This window comes from Pseudonaja textilis, chromosome 4 (assembly GCF_049901715.1).
Source record: "Pseudonaja textilis isolate UNSWEBS1 chromosome 4, rPseTex1.2, whole genome shotgun sequence".
Classification (NCBI taxonomy): Eukaryota; Metazoa; Chordata; class Lepidosauria; order Squamata; family Elapidae; genus Pseudonaja; species Pseudonaja textilis.
This window is the reverse complement of record NC_141993.1, coordinates 16,565,012-16,580,345: the sequence shown is the minus strand read 5'-3', so window position 1 is coordinate 16,580,345 and position 15,334 is coordinate 16,565,012. Positions and strand designations below refer to the sequence as shown.

Genomic DNA, 15,334 nt, shown 5'->3' with positions numbered 1-15,334 from the left:
ACACTGTACAGTAAAAATATTTAGTGTGGCTTTGAGAGTTGATGAAGTCATTATTTCTTTGACTTTCCAAGCATTACTGAATTAGTTTATATGATGGCACCAATGAAACAGGGTATGTTTCCTCCCTATTAAACAGGATGTTTATCCATTTGTCTGGTCATTAGCGGGATCCTTACATTAGCATTACCTGCAAACAGCCAGTTTGCTATACTGCCCACCCTTGAAATAAAACCTCGCTAAAGCTAGAGTGAGTCCCCCAAGTTAATCAAATATTAGATTTGGTTATTATTATTTTATCAGTCTGAAAAAAATGGTCTTTCAGATAGGTGCTCGCTCCTTTGATGTAAACGATTACCTTCAAAGCATAATAATTTTGCTGGGAAAGCTGTGTGAAAAGGACATGAAAAAAAGTTTGATTGTTACAAAATGGTGGAAATTTAGGAGACCTGTTTGTAGATTTCAGGGCCAACTTCAGTTCTACTGTGGTGTATAGGAGCTGGCTTTGAAAAGTCCATTGTTTGCTTGCCCTCATTTATTTCTCTGTAACGTGAGCTTGTCTCCTGCCTACCAAAAGTATTATTCATGCTCACCTTCACTTGGCAGGTTACCATAACCATATTGGATGAGAATGACAACAGCCCACAGTTCGACATTACTTCGGACTCTTCTGTGAGTATCTCGGAGGACAGCCCTGTCGGACGTCGAATTGCTCTGGTTTTGGCCAGAGATCCCGATGCAGGAAACAATGGACAGGTAGGCTGTGACTACATCACTTCACAGATCAAGAAGTAAAATGAAAGAATATAAAGCTGACTTATTTGATCAAGGTTAAAATAAATACACTATGTAGTTATCTCTGGTAAACCTTAATGGACTTTTGCTGATATCAGGACTGAAATGATGAGCTTTTATGAGTTTCTTTAAAGAAAAGGGATTGGTACGGGAAAAGTAAACCATTTCTTGTATTTTAGAAAGTGATAAATTACTGAAATTCTTATATTTGTGATGAATGGGGAATTCATTTGTACATAAATTTCTTTTCTTTTTCTTTATTTTTAGTTTTTTATTTCTTTCCTATTTTTCTTTTTTTTTCTCTTTGTTTTTCTTTTCTGTACATTTTCTTTTTATTCTGTTATTTTTTACTTTGTATTAATTTTTATTGTTGTGAATTATACCTTTTCACCAAATTACCGTAAAAAAACAAGTGAAGAACTGGCTGCAAATATTAAGTTCTCCTTTAAGCTGCACTCTATATGAATTCAATAACCTTGGACTTCTCAGCTCCGACAAACTTCATACAAAGTGCAGCTTAAAGAAGAACTTAATATTTGCAGCCAATTCAGAGATTTCTCCTGAGACCACATGAAACGCAAAAGGTCACAGACGAATATACTCGCTCCCATGGGCCCCACATTATTGGCATTATTGGAGGATAAATTTTGTCCTGGATTTCTAATCCTCCCCTAAAATGAGAGCTTTCTTTTTGCTGGCTTAATTGAAGTCTTCATCAACACTGCTCCTTCAGTTCCTCTGTTCTTCTTTTGAGGAGACTGTGTAGAAGTTGGTGCTGGCAAAAACAGCACTAAATATTTTTAGAGCTCACAGTGCTCAACAACAGCACTGAATGAGTCATACCCCATCTCATAAATTAGAATACCATGTGTTCTTCCCTTTGGCTCAGTGTAACTTCTTAGTCTTAGAAAGTAAGATTGGCTGCATGTCACTTAAGGCGATGGGTAAGCCAGGTGGCTGTGAAATAACATGGGAAAAAACAGCATCGCAAACCATTTCCTGTGGTGCCCAGAAGCTGCTCAACAGCTGACTTAGGACAATGGGCTTGAAAAGGCTGCAAAGAAAACCTCAAATGAAAACTTTTTTGGTCGCCATTTCATCACACTAAAAGGAACTCTTTTCAATAATAAACAGGAAGCGCTTTGCATTTAAGGTGTGGCACATTTCTTTCTTTTAATTTGTTACCTGAGGTAGCTCTGAACACCCAGGAGTTTCATTCTTAATGGGTAACATCTGCTTTCATGCACTTCATTTTGAATTTAAGAAAATATCTACTGGTGATATTCACTCCAAAGACAAAGATAGCATTCACAAGCTCACTTGTTACCTCTTTAGATCATGGGTGTCCAACCTTGGCAACTTTAAGACTGGTGGACTTCAATTTCCAGAGTTCCTCAGCCAGCTTGTTGGCTGAGGAACTCTGGGAGTTGAAGTCCACCAGTCTTAAAGTTGCCACGGTTGGAGACCTCTGCTTTAGATCATTTACATATCGGTTTTGCTTCACTAGCAAATATTCACTATTCAAATATTTTATATTCACTGAGTCCAACTCCTGGATTTAATTTAGCTTCCTCTGCAGTTAAGTATCCAACATTGTTTTTCCTTTTTAACTATACAATATTGTTTTACATAACCACTCTTCATTTTTAATTGTGTACATATGATTATTTTTTTAAATCAATCAAGAAATATACATTTGCACATCCAATAATTCCAGGAGAAACCGCTTTGTCTAAGAGTTAAGAAGTATAATTGAGGACAGAATTTGGCTTGCTACCCCATACAAGAAAAAAACCCACCAATGATAAATAAATAAAGTATATCCTTTGTTACCTTCTATCGAATGGACTGAGTCTCTTTACTTCCTCTCTTCTTCCACCCTTTCACCAGATTTTTTATTATTATTTTTATGCAGGTTGTTTTTTCTCTAGTATTGGGAAATATAGGCAGGGCTTTTGAAATTCGTACGACCAACAGCACCTATGGAGAAGTATTTGTGGCAAGGCCTTTGGACCGGGAACTAATAGAACGCTACACCTTACAGGTAACAGGGAGTGATGGTTGTTCAAGTTTTAAATTGTGCAGTATAGATAGTCCTCCACCTATAACCATCATGGAGCTTACCCAACACGGTTTTAAGTGGTGACGATCATATAAAGTGTGTCACCCATTTGACCAACCTGATTTTAATCACCTTTTTTTGTGGCGGCCATTAAACAAATGTGGCAACTGTAAAGCAAACGTTGTTAAGTGAGCCTATCGTTTGCTAGGGGCCAGTTTTGCTGAAAACTAGATGCAAGTTATTGACAAAAAAAATATCATAAGAAGTAGTCACATGACCACAAGTTACTGAAAATGGTTGGCCTGTTGCCAAGTACCTGAAATGGAGTCATGTGACTACAAGGGGGTGCATGGCCATCAGAACCAGGTTGTAGATTCCCCTGGGGAGGTCTGTCGTAACTTCAAACAGTTGCTAAGTGACTGGTTATAAGTCAAGGACTACCTGTAATGCCTTTTGTGGTGTTCATGTAAGTAATTGGGCCTCAGTGCAGTAAGCCAGCCCTCTCACTGTTCTTCAGACCCTCTGTAATCCCAAATGTGCCATCTATGTATAACTGCATTATTTTAGTTGTTGAATATTTCATCTTGCAACTTGAGCTACAATGTGGAATTCGCCTTTCATGATGGAGTTATGTATTATTATTATTTTTTGTAACTCAGCATTCAGCAGAAATTCTAGAGGCCCTGAGTGTTACAACTGGTATCAAACTTCTATTCCAAAGTAGAATTACAATTTGTAGAAGGAAAAAAAAATGGATCTGTAGTCTAATGGACTTGTGGTTCCTGCTCAAGGAGCCGGTACCGATGTGGCCAGGAACAGCTTTGCACGGATATATCTTTTGGGCCAGTTGTACCTATTTCTAGTTTGGAAAGTGATATATATGGTTGCTCATGCCTTAGTTACTTCCTGATTGGACTGTTGCAAAGATCTAAGTAGGAGGCTGCCCTTGAAGAGTATTCAGAAGCTTCACTTGATCTAGAATGTTAGGTGACCTACACTGATTCCCAATGGATCTCAATCCCAATGGATCTACTGCAGGGGTGTCAAACGCGATTTCATTAAGAGCTGCATCAGGGTTATGTTTGACCTTGGGAGGCCAGCGTGGTGGGTGTGGCCAATTCGACGTCACTCATGTCAGGAGCGCCTGTGGCGGCCCAAGTGCTTTGCCAGCAAAAACAGGCTCCCAAGCTCCATTTTCGGCTGTGATGACTTCCTGCAATCCTCTGCCAATGAAAACAGGGCTCAGGAAGCTGGTGCATGGCTCCAGAGCTCCATTTTCCCTGGCAGAGACACCACAGGCCAGTCCTTCACTGTTTTCAGGGTGGCCCCATGGGCCAGATCTAAACAACCTGCACCCAGGCCTTGAGTTTGACACCCCTGATCTACTGGTTCACCTTTAATACATTACATGGCACAAAACCAAGTTACCTGCGGGATCATCTATCCCAGTGTCACCTGGAAGAATTTAGGCATGTCATGACAAATGCTTTATGGCAGGGTTCCCCAACTCCCAGCTCATTTGGAACTGGGCCACGGAAGTGGCATGTAAACATGCAGGCGCAGCTCCATTTGTGCGATCAGTGTGCACAATCGGTGTGCACATGGATGCCGATTGCGTAAATAGAACTGCATGTGCACGCAACCTTGCCCACTGCTTGTGTGGAACCATCGTCTCTCCTCCTCCTCTGCCAGTCCGCAAAGCTGCAAAGTTTAGGGACCGCTGTTTTATGGAACAGTCTCTCTTCAGAGATTTGGATGATCTTTCATTCACCATTTTTATCTTTTTGTGATGACCCAAAGGGGCGTGGCACAAAAGCAACACAGTCACATGAGTAAGAAAAGTCTCTTTAATACCTCCAACTTTGCCCCCAATGTCCAGTTATCATCGGCTGGAGAAAAAACTCTCCCAAGAACAGTCTTTAAGTAGAAGAAATTCAGTCTGAAAACAAAGTACATATAAACTGTAAATAAAAATCCGCACAAACCATGCTGCAGCAATTAACTGGACAGGGCAGGGTAAGGAATTGCAGGCTTCAAAGGCCAACAAAACACACACAGTTGGGAGGATGCCAGGAACCCAGATAAGCCTTGACAATAAAAGATAACTCACGATGTACTTCTAACCAATTGCTGTGCGCAACCTCCCTTTTTAAACACTGTTCCCAGCTGCAGATAATGAAGGTAATCAGGGCCCTTTCCTCCCCCATAAGCCATGCAACTCACATTGTTCCCTTCTCCGTTCCTCCCTGAATGCCTAGGATGAAGAGGGGGTGGGCCTGGATCTTCCTCTGAATTCCCTCTGCCTTGCTCTACCTCTCCCCTGCTCTGCCCAGTTGGACTTTGCCCTTCCCCAGTTTCTTCCACAGCCAACAGAACCACACTCCCACTCCCTGTCAGCTGCTCAGCCTTCCCCTCGGAATCAGATTCCGACAGGAGCATGACACTTTTGCTCACCGTTGATTAACCATTGGTGGCTATGTAAATAAATAAACTTCGGACCCTGAATAAAACAGAATTTATTAAAAAACTAACAAGAGACACAAATACATTTCTTTTTTTTTTTCTGAAGAGACTGAGGTGTTAGATCCTGGCACTAATCCAAGTACTGCTACATAATGAATGTGAGAAGAGGGAGTAATGAGCTGGAATATATGCAGTGAAGAAAGGAGAAAGGCAACCGAGGAGGGGGTTCCGGTCCTTAGTCCAAGGTGAACTGAGAAGGAGAAGTTATAGTTGTCCAAAAGTTCCTTTCAGTACAAAAGCAGTTGGACGAATCAAGTGATCTGAAGCCATTGTGGGCTCTCTGTTGGGCAGGAAGATAGAAAATGTGGCACACAATTGGAAGCTTCGAAAATGCATTTATGGGGTCAGCAATCGGAACAATTTTTAGGCAGGAGCTTTGTGCTAAAATCCTTCTGATGATATGAGAGAATTAGTCCATTTCCTTGGAGGCATTTTTTTTGTCACTATCTTCCTTTTCTTCCACTTCTGTTATATCCTGCATGAAATACTGTCCAAAACTGTTTAGTAATATTCTAAGAATGATCATGAAGCTGTTTGATACGTGCATGCTATTTTCAATTGTTTTCTTAACAATATTCAGCAAAGTTTTCTATCTATCAATCTACCCATCCATCATCCATCTATCATCTATTATCTTCTAGATATCTTCTAGCTAGCTATCTTCTAATTATCTTCTATCTACTAGATATTTCCTATCTTTCTATTCACCTAGCTAGCTATCTTCTATCTATCTTTTATCTACTATCGATAATCAATTCTATAATCTTCTAGCTAGTTAGTTATCATCTATCTTCTATCTATGAGTGAAACACTCGCTTGTTTCAGTAAAGGAAATATTTCTGCTCCTGTGTCTAGATATCTAGATATAGATCTTTTTTAGATATGTACAAATATCTACCCTTGTCCTCGTTTACTAGCTTTGCCCAACTTAATAGCATGACCAAATCCGTGATGCTTCACCTATGTTCTACTGAGTCTCATCTTCCTTTCAGATTCAAGCAGCAGACCGAGGTGTCCCAGCTCGCAGGAAAGAGCACACTTTAAGGGTCAATATCCTGGATGTGAATGATAATTCTCCAGTCATTATCAACCAACATGGATACAATGTTAGCATTAACGAGGTAAGAAGGTTTTTATAGGTACGTTCATGGCCGTGTCCCCAATGAAACTTGTTCATACAAAAGAAGGAACTGGGCCTAACTTCAGTGCAACTCTTTTTTTTTTTGCTTATTTGTACAGTGTGTAAGCATTTGAGAATCTTAATGAAAAATATTCTTTCTTAAAGACATTGTCGGCAACAGCATCCTAGAAAAGACAGTTGAATACAATGCCAATTAAATAAAAGCAAAACAAGGGTTATCAACATTTGGTGCACCAATTTTCATAATTTATCTCTGATTTGAAGATAGCATACAAGGAGAGCTGGATGGATAGAAATCAAAGCTCTAAAGACTGAGTCACTGAACCTAGAAGTTTCAATGCTAAAGAGCCCTTGGTATCCTAAACTTGAAGTAAAGCTCGCTATTGCAGGCTTTCTTTGTGCCCAGAATAAAAATTCACGACATATCGAGGAAAGATCTCTGAAGAATTCGGAGAAAAGCAAAAAGGAGTTAAAATTTCCAAATGTTTTATTCCCTTAGAACAGATGTCTCCAAACTTGGCAACTTTAAGACTTGTGGGCGTCAACTCCCAGAATTCCCCAGGAAGTTGGCTGGCTGGGGAATCCTGGGATTTGAAGTCCACAAAGTTGCCAAGTTTGGAAACACCTGCCTTAGAAGAAACCTTTATTCAAAGCCCAAAATGCTGCAGATTACTTTTTTTTCTCTCTCTCAATTTCTCTACAGCCCTGAGGATTGACCTCTCTGCTTCCTTTTTGAGTAGCCATTTTTGCTTTTCAAATGTTTAAGGATTTCTTTCTGGTTATTTTTGCATTGACTTCTTCTAGTATAATGCTGTTCTAAGCAAAGCTGTTAGTACTGTTTCTGTAGCTCCATCATATGTTAGTATGATGACCTAGCAAAGTTTAATTTTTCTTAGATACTTGCTATCCCTTCGCATATTTGTGATAATGTCCTAAGAAACGTTCCCATTCAAGACCCATTTAAAGAAATAAGATTTGTCTACTGTAAGAACAGCCCTGTTCTTGATATAATCCCTTTTCTACTCCCTGGAAAATGTGCATAAAAGATTTGGGAAATGTCGCTGTTTGGAATGAACCAGACAAATGTAATTTAGTCTAATTATAGCTTGTAAGGATACACCTTTGCAGCAAATGTGGTCTGTAACAGAGACATATCAACAGGAAGTGTATCATAAAGCAATAAAACATGAGGAAAAAGACAGATTCCAATTACTGGATTAGACTGTCTTTAAATACATATCCAAAAGAGAAATGCATCCAGACCATATTATCTGAAAGCATCAGAAGGGAACATTCACTCCGTAAGCACTTTGAGGAAATCCCATACTCTCATCAATGTTCTGACCCAGGCTTCATCAAACGTAATAAAACACCAACTGAATTTAAAAATAAAACCTTTTTTAATGCGACACTGGGAATTACTTGCATTCCCAGCCAAAACTCATTAGACATAGTTCCTCCAGATAAGAGCATGCTTTTCAGTGCTGCAGAAGGCTGCTAAAAAACAGAAGTCCAATTAAGGCTAACATCAACCAACCCAAAAACCTAGAAAAAAACCTAACCAGTGTACAGAGCTTCACGAAGGACTCGGAGAATTACTGAATTGCTTTGCTTCCTGCAAAGCTCTTCGTCATTGAGGTCTGACTTTTATCCCTTATGGGAGGGGCAATCACTTCCCAGCCTTACTCCCGAGTCGCCCCTTCTGCTTCAGCTGCTCTCACCGTCTAGCAGCTCTGCGCACATGCTCACTGGGAACAGGCTCCCCTGGGTCCTCTTCCTCGCTGCTGCCAGACTCCAAAGACAGCACCCCACTCCCAGATGGTCCTGGCCCCATCCCTGCATCGGATGCAGGATCCTCGTCCAAGTCCTCTCCAGACTCCCTGACTGGTCCTCTTTCATCCTCACTGTCCAATACCTCTGCCATCTGCACCTGCTGCCGGCAAACCACAACAATCAACTCTATTCAGATGGATAAATCAGGATGCTAAGCCACATGACTACTAATACACCTATAGGCTTTTTCCTGCAGATAGTAACCCTGAATGTGCCAGTGTTTTCAGGAGCTGATGATACTTGAGCCACATCAGCTGGAATTGGCGTTTATTCAGGGTGCTTCAAGGTATACATACTAGCTTGTAGAACACCTGGCCTGAGCAGTGCCCTGTTGGATCGGACTTTTAATTCATCTGGTCCAACACTCTGTTCTCACATTGGCTAAGCAACCATAGGGGGCCTTCAGAGGTAGACAAACTGCCAATATAGCTAGCACTGCTGAATTCCATAAACGGATCCGGTCCTGATTTTGAAGCAACCCAGAGGAGAGTCAGCACAACCTCTGTTATAAATATATAGGTTGAGATTACCTGAATAATCCAGTATGCGTGCTTGCATGACATTTTGACTGGCTTTGCTCTTGACCTGTGAAAGAAGCTGCTGACATTGGCTTGCTTTGGGAATGAAAAGCTGTTTCTGTTGGAGTTCTTTTCCCATGGCCCATGGTCCCTTCTTTTTACCTGGCCTTGTGATCAAGAGCTCCAGCTTTGGTGAAGTATTCAATTAATCATCTTGAATGGTTTAGGGTTCCCATAAAAAAAATAGCCAGTCCGCCAAGAGAAGAAGCTGGATTATTGTACGAGAGTATATACAGAGATAGTCCTTGACTTACAAGCACAGTTGGAACCAGGCTTTCTGTTGCTAAGCAGGACGGTGGTTAAGTGAGCGATGCTCAATTCTATAAGCTCTTTCCCATGACCCTTAAGCAAATCTCTGCTGTTTTTAAGTGAATCATGTCATTAAGCAAATCATGCTTCATCCATTAACACTGCGTATCAGAAGCTGGCTGGGAAAGTTGAAATGGAGGTCATATGTCCCTACAGGATACTGCAAGTTGCAAAATACTTGAATTTTGATCACATGACAATGGGGATATTGCAACAGTGCAAAGATTGGTCGTAAATAACTTTTTTCCAGTGCTTTTGTGACTTTGAACAGTCACTAAGAATAGAATAGAATAGAATAGAATAGAATAGAATAGAATAGAATAGAATAGAATAGAATAGAATAGAATAGAATAGAATAGAATAGAATAGAATAGAATTCCTTATTGGCCAAGTGTGCTTGGATACACAAGGAATTTGTCTTCAGTGCGAATGCTCTCAGCGTACATAAAAGAAAAGATACATTCGTCAAGAATCATAAGGTACAACACTTAATAATAGTCATAGGGTACAACAAGAAAATCAAATCATACTAGGAAATGAATGGTTGTAAATTGAAGACTACCTCTGTTAGCCTTTATCAAATCTGTCAGATTCTGTCAAAAGACCAGATTCACATATGAATCAATTAAACTGATTTATTGGTCCATGCACCAGAGTCTTCTTTGCTAACGGCCAGCTCCTGCTGAGAGTTAGGGAGGGTTGGACTTAATTTGTTTGTGACTAAGTAGGGACTTCCTCAGGCTGAGGAATTCTGGGAGTTGAAGTCCACAAATCTTAAAATTGCCAAGTTTGGGGGGGGCTCCTTCTCGAGCATACCTCTTTTCACCCTATCCCCAGGTTCTGCCATTCCTTCTCCCACCAATCCTAGGTTTCGATGTAGCATTATTTCTTCTGTGGCCTAATTTTCTTTCTTCCAACCCCTCTGTCCAACATTTGCACAGAACGTGGGTGGAGGGACGGCTGTGGCTCAGGTACGAGCCACCGACAGAGACAGTGGCCTCAACAGTGCCCTCTCCTACTACATCGTCCATGGCAATGAAGAGCTGACCTTCCGCATGGATAGAGTGACTGGAGAAATCGCCACCCGCCCGTCCCCTCCAGACCGTGAGCGACAACAGTTCTATCGGCTGGTGGTCACTGTGGAGGATGAAGGCAACCCAGCCCTCTCGGTAAGCAGTGCTTATATGAAATTTAGGGATTGGCAGTACAGTTGGGAACTATTGAAAGCGGTAGTGACTGGGTCATGAAAAAGTGTCTATTACTCAGTCAAATCTACTACTGGAACTGGAAACTTATTTAGAAAATGCTAGGTTAATATCTTTAATCCATACTTAAGCTTGAGAGCCTCTGTGTTACTTCTTATACCTTCTTATAAGCTTAGGAATTTGCATCTTCTTTATAAAAACTGCATTGCTTGCATAAAACTTGTGGTTGCCTGCTGAATCTTAAAGATAATGTCATGCCCCTTTCGGAGTCTGAATGCGAGGAGGAAGCTGGACAACTGACAGGGAGTGGGAGTGTGGCTCCATTGGCTGTGGAGGAGACTGGGGAAGGGCAAAGTCCGGCTGGGCAGAGCAGGAGAGAGATAGAACAAGGGAGAGGGAGTTCAGAGGAAGACCCAGGCCCACCCCCCTCTTCATTCTAGGGCATGCAGGGAGGAACGGAGAAGAGAGCAACATGGGTTGTGTGGCTTACAAGGGAGGACACGGCCCTGATTCCCTTCATTAGCCACAACTGGGAAGACAGTTGATAAGAAAGGCAGGCTGCATGCGGCAGGCTTCTGGGAGCAAACATGACTTTATCCTGTGGCTTATCTGTGTTCCTGGCATCTTCCCAACCATGTGAGTTTTGCTGTGCCTTCAAGCCTGAGATTCTTGCTTCAGCCTTGCCAAACTAATTATTTCAGTTTGGTTTGTTTGTGTTGCTCATGTTTTGGACTTAAGTTTCTGCAGTCAAAGGCTGTTCCTGGGAGAGTTTTTCTCCAGCCAGAAGGGGGCAAAGTTGGAGATAATAAAGGGGCTCTTATTGCTTATCTGACTGTGTTGCCTTTGTGCCACGCCCCACGTCATCACATTTAACTTTGGGGGCAAAAGTTGTAGATTGTTTGCTAAAAGAAGTTTCAAATCCTTAGCTTGGTTCCCGGCTTCAGGCCATCATAGGATAGCACAATTGAAGAGATATATATAATGAAAGCTGCATAATTGGGGACACATATAATGAGGAATGCAGAATTCATAAAGTTAGATATGTGATGGATCGGATTTACAAAGGTAATTGTTTCCTTAATTGTAATTTGGGGGTTATCATTGAGTCAGGTTTATGCACAGAATATGTGTTGTGTGACCTGAAACTGTGGTTTGGCTTCATCTCAGGGTTAGTTTTTGGTGTTATTTCAGTTCCCTCTGAGATTCATCCTCGTATTTTCTCATTTTCATTTAGTACTGAAAATACAAGCTCAACTGTCCCCTATCTCTTTTGGACCAAATGAGTATAGAATAACATGCAATCCTTCGCTCACTTTATGCAGTTGGCTTCGTTTACTTGTTTACCAGGAAGCGAGTGAGTTTCACATTGCAGATTTCTAGTGAGTGGTTTAGGTGGAGTCCTAAAACAGAATTAAGTAATCATTTCCTCAGGGATCGCTTCTACATCTCCTTAATTGTATGAACTCTGGCTTAAGTTCAGTAATGTCATCTGTGTTGGGAGTTTTGTAAACCATACTTCTGCATTACTCAAAAACAGGAAAAGGGTTCTTCAGCCAGTTTTATTCAAATATTAGGGAGGTAAAGGTATGCTCGGTGCAAACTTAAGGTTAAAATATGCATGTAAAGTTTTTCATGTTGGCTTTTCGTTTCCTGATATTTTCTGACACCTCACTATTTAATTTTCATAAGAAGGTACAACATCCTTGTATGTATTACCAACATTCAAGACCAAATCTAAGTCATATAAAAGAATCAAGCATCTCCCAACTTTTCTTTTTTTTTTTTCCCTTCCCTTGTTTCCTTCAATATTTCTGTACTCCAAAGTACTTTTGAGCATTGAGAATGAAGATTTATTAGTTTCAATTCAGTTTTAAATACTCTGATCAATTCAACCTTCAGTGTTGTGTGCCAGCTCAGTTCAATTCAGTGAAAGCTTGCGGGAAGTAAATCTTAACATCCAATAGTGCATATTCCTTGGAAAGTATTTTTTAGCACAGAATAAAATTTACAATTACTGGTATCAAACTATATGTTGTTTTTGTGGGCCCAGTAGAATTATCATTTGAATAAGAAATTAACTATTTAGGTATACTAACATTCCGCCAATGCATTGGGGGAATTTATACAGCTCAGAATCTGCTCATTAACTTTTTATCTATTATTTGTTTCCAAGCATTACAGTTGAATAAATAATGTCTTTTGATGAAAAAGCTATTAATTTCCGTTTATAATTCTTGGCTTCTTCTTCTTGGACTATTTAAATATTGGATTCAAAATAGGCAGCAGATACATTATATTTAATACTTTACTTAACAACTTTAGAAAATCCTAAACAGTAAATTTGGACTGTTGAATTCAATGAGATCTACAGAATGTATTTATTTTTACTCTTTGGGTTTTTATATTATTTGTGCTAGGTATAATGATTGTAATTTACTTTGAACTTGGGGGATAACTGAATTCTTTTCACTGTGAATGTTTTAATTTCATGTTACTGCTATTACATTTATTATCTTGGTTTTATATTGTATTTATATATTTACACAACAATGCATTTTGTTTTTCAATTTTGCAAGCCACTATGGGTTTGCATTAAATAAATACAAGAAATTTCTTATTCATTTATTGTAAATTTTATAAGGAAGTGGAGCATAAGCCCTTCTTTTATTAACGTGTCAATCTTATTATTATGCTAAGAACCCTGGTTATACTTTCCTACGATTTTCAGTTTTCCTAATGCCACTGCACACTCCAAGAATGTTTAGTCTGTATTTTTTTTATATTAGTTGCAGATATGTAATCTACCCATATCTGGTTTTCATCTTTACTCCCAACATATATTTGTCCTGAATGGCAACACAAAGGAGAAGAAACAAACAGGAACAATTTTGGTTTGTAAAATGGCTGACACCGAAACCATGAAAGCTGATTAAGCCTTACATTAAATTTCTAAATAGGAAGCAAACATTATTTTTTTATTTATTGGTAAAATTTATTCACTGCCATCTTAGCTCAGGGGAAATCTGGGCAGCTTACAGTCATAAAAGATAAAAATTCTGTAAGCTAGAACACATAAATAAGTTAATATATAAAGCCAAACATTGTGCCCCAATTAAAGATGAGAGTGAGAGAGATGAGGTGGGGGAACTGGGATCTGTTAATTTATCAACCATCTCCATTGTGATGCTCCCCCTATGGAGCCCAAAAGCCAAGTGGCAGAGGCAGATCTTTAGGTTCTTATAGAACAGGGGTGTCAAACTCGATTTCATTGAAGGCTGCATCAGGATTGTATTTTACCGCAGAGGGCCAGAGTGGGCATGGCCAGGGTGGGTGTGGTCAGCTCGACATCACTCATGTCAGGGGTGCCTGTGGTGGCCCAAGCCCTCTGCCAGAGAAAACAGGCTCCTGAGCTCTGTTTTCGGCTGCAACGGCCTCCTGTAAGTAACCCTCTGCCAGTGAAAAGAGGGCTGCATGCAGCCCACCCAAGTTCTGTTTTTGCTGGCAGAGGCACCGCAGGCCAGTCTTTCGCCATTTCCAGGGTAGCCCTGCGGGCCAGATCTAATCACCCCGCAGGCCGGATCTGGCCCACGGGCCTTGAGTTTGACACCCCTGTTATAGAAGTTTGGGAGGGTTGGAGCAGACCTCACTCCAGGGAACAAGAAGTTCCTTGGGGCAAGTGTGCAACGCAGAGGTGATATTCAGCAGGTTCTGACCAGTTTTGGAGAACCGGTAGCAGAAATTTTGAGTAGTTTGGAGAACTGACAAATACCACCTCTGATTGGCCCCGCCCCCATCTATTCTCTGCCTCCCGCGTCCCAGCTGATTGGCTGGGTCTTCTTTTGTTGCCCTGCACAGGAGAACGGAGCTGGAAAGCAGGTTAGTGGGGTGGGGAGGGAATGGGATTTTGCAGTAATATTCCCCCAGGAGTGGGGAGGGAATGGGCATTTTACATATCCTCCCCCTGCCATGCCCCACCAAGCCACACCCACCAAGCCATGCTCACAGAACCGGTAGTAAAAAAATTTGAATCCCACCACTGGTGCAATGGCAGGAAAGGCCTTTCTCCTGGGCCCTGCTAGCCAGAATACTTAGGCTGACAGGATCTGCAGCATGCTTCCCCTGCCAGTATGGGTGGGGTTGGCCAAGCCCACTAGGATGAGATGGTCCTTCAAGTAGCCTGGACCCATTTGTATATTCTCTGCCCCCTTATCTTTCGTGGTTTGATTATTGATGAATACATAGTGTAATTCAGGAGTGTCAAACTCATGGTATCATGGCAGCATCATGTGATGTATCAGGACTTTTTCCCCCTTTGCTAAACCGGGTGTGGGTGTGGCCAGTGCGTGACGCATCTGCCCCGCGGGCCAAGAGTTTGACAGCCCTGGTGTAATTGTATTACATGCTGGCTGGGGAATTCTGGGAATTGAAGTCCACACATCTTTAAAAATGTCACGTTTGAAAAACACTGGTTTACAGCTACTGGTGTGACACTTTCTTACTGGGGATTTGTGGGCTGACTGAGGATATGGCCTTGGTCAAGAGTGCCAGTTACAAAATGGTTTTCATCATGCAATATTCACTTACTAGAAAGACTGTCCTGTGTAAACAGGTCAAATCAAACTATTTTATATTTCTACTATGATCTGTGAAATCACTAGGATCTACTCTGCACTATTGGGAGTCACTAAGCACTTTCCATCTCCACAAAGCATGTAAACCTGGAGGGAAATCACAATTATTTGAAGGTATTGCACATAAATGCTACTCTGGGCTCCGATACATCCAAAGCACCTTTTGGAGATCCGATCCAAAACACTGCATAGCCTTCATAGTTTCTCTTATTCTGTGTCCTATATGATTTCTTCAAGTAGATAGATATTTAGGTCCAGCA

The 15,334-nt window shown here is 40.9% G+C and overlaps 1 protein-coding gene across 1 annotated transcript in view; it reads left to right on the top strand.

Annotated features, from left to right (window-relative positions):
- CDH23 (cadherin related 23) overlaps positions 1-15,334 on the top strand; it is a 537,909-nt gene that overhangs the window by 426,240 nt on the left and 96,335 nt on the right. The window contains exons 34-37 of the mRNA XM_087932328.1: positions 604-753; positions 2,708-2,836; positions 6,370-6,498; positions 10,180-10,407. Of these exons, the coding sequence (XP_087788454.1) occupies positions 604-753; positions 2,708-2,836; positions 6,370-6,498; positions 10,180-10,407 (636 nt within the window). The remainder of the gene's footprint in view (positions 1-603; positions 754-2,707; positions 2,837-6,369; positions 6,499-10,179; positions 10,408-15,334) is intronic.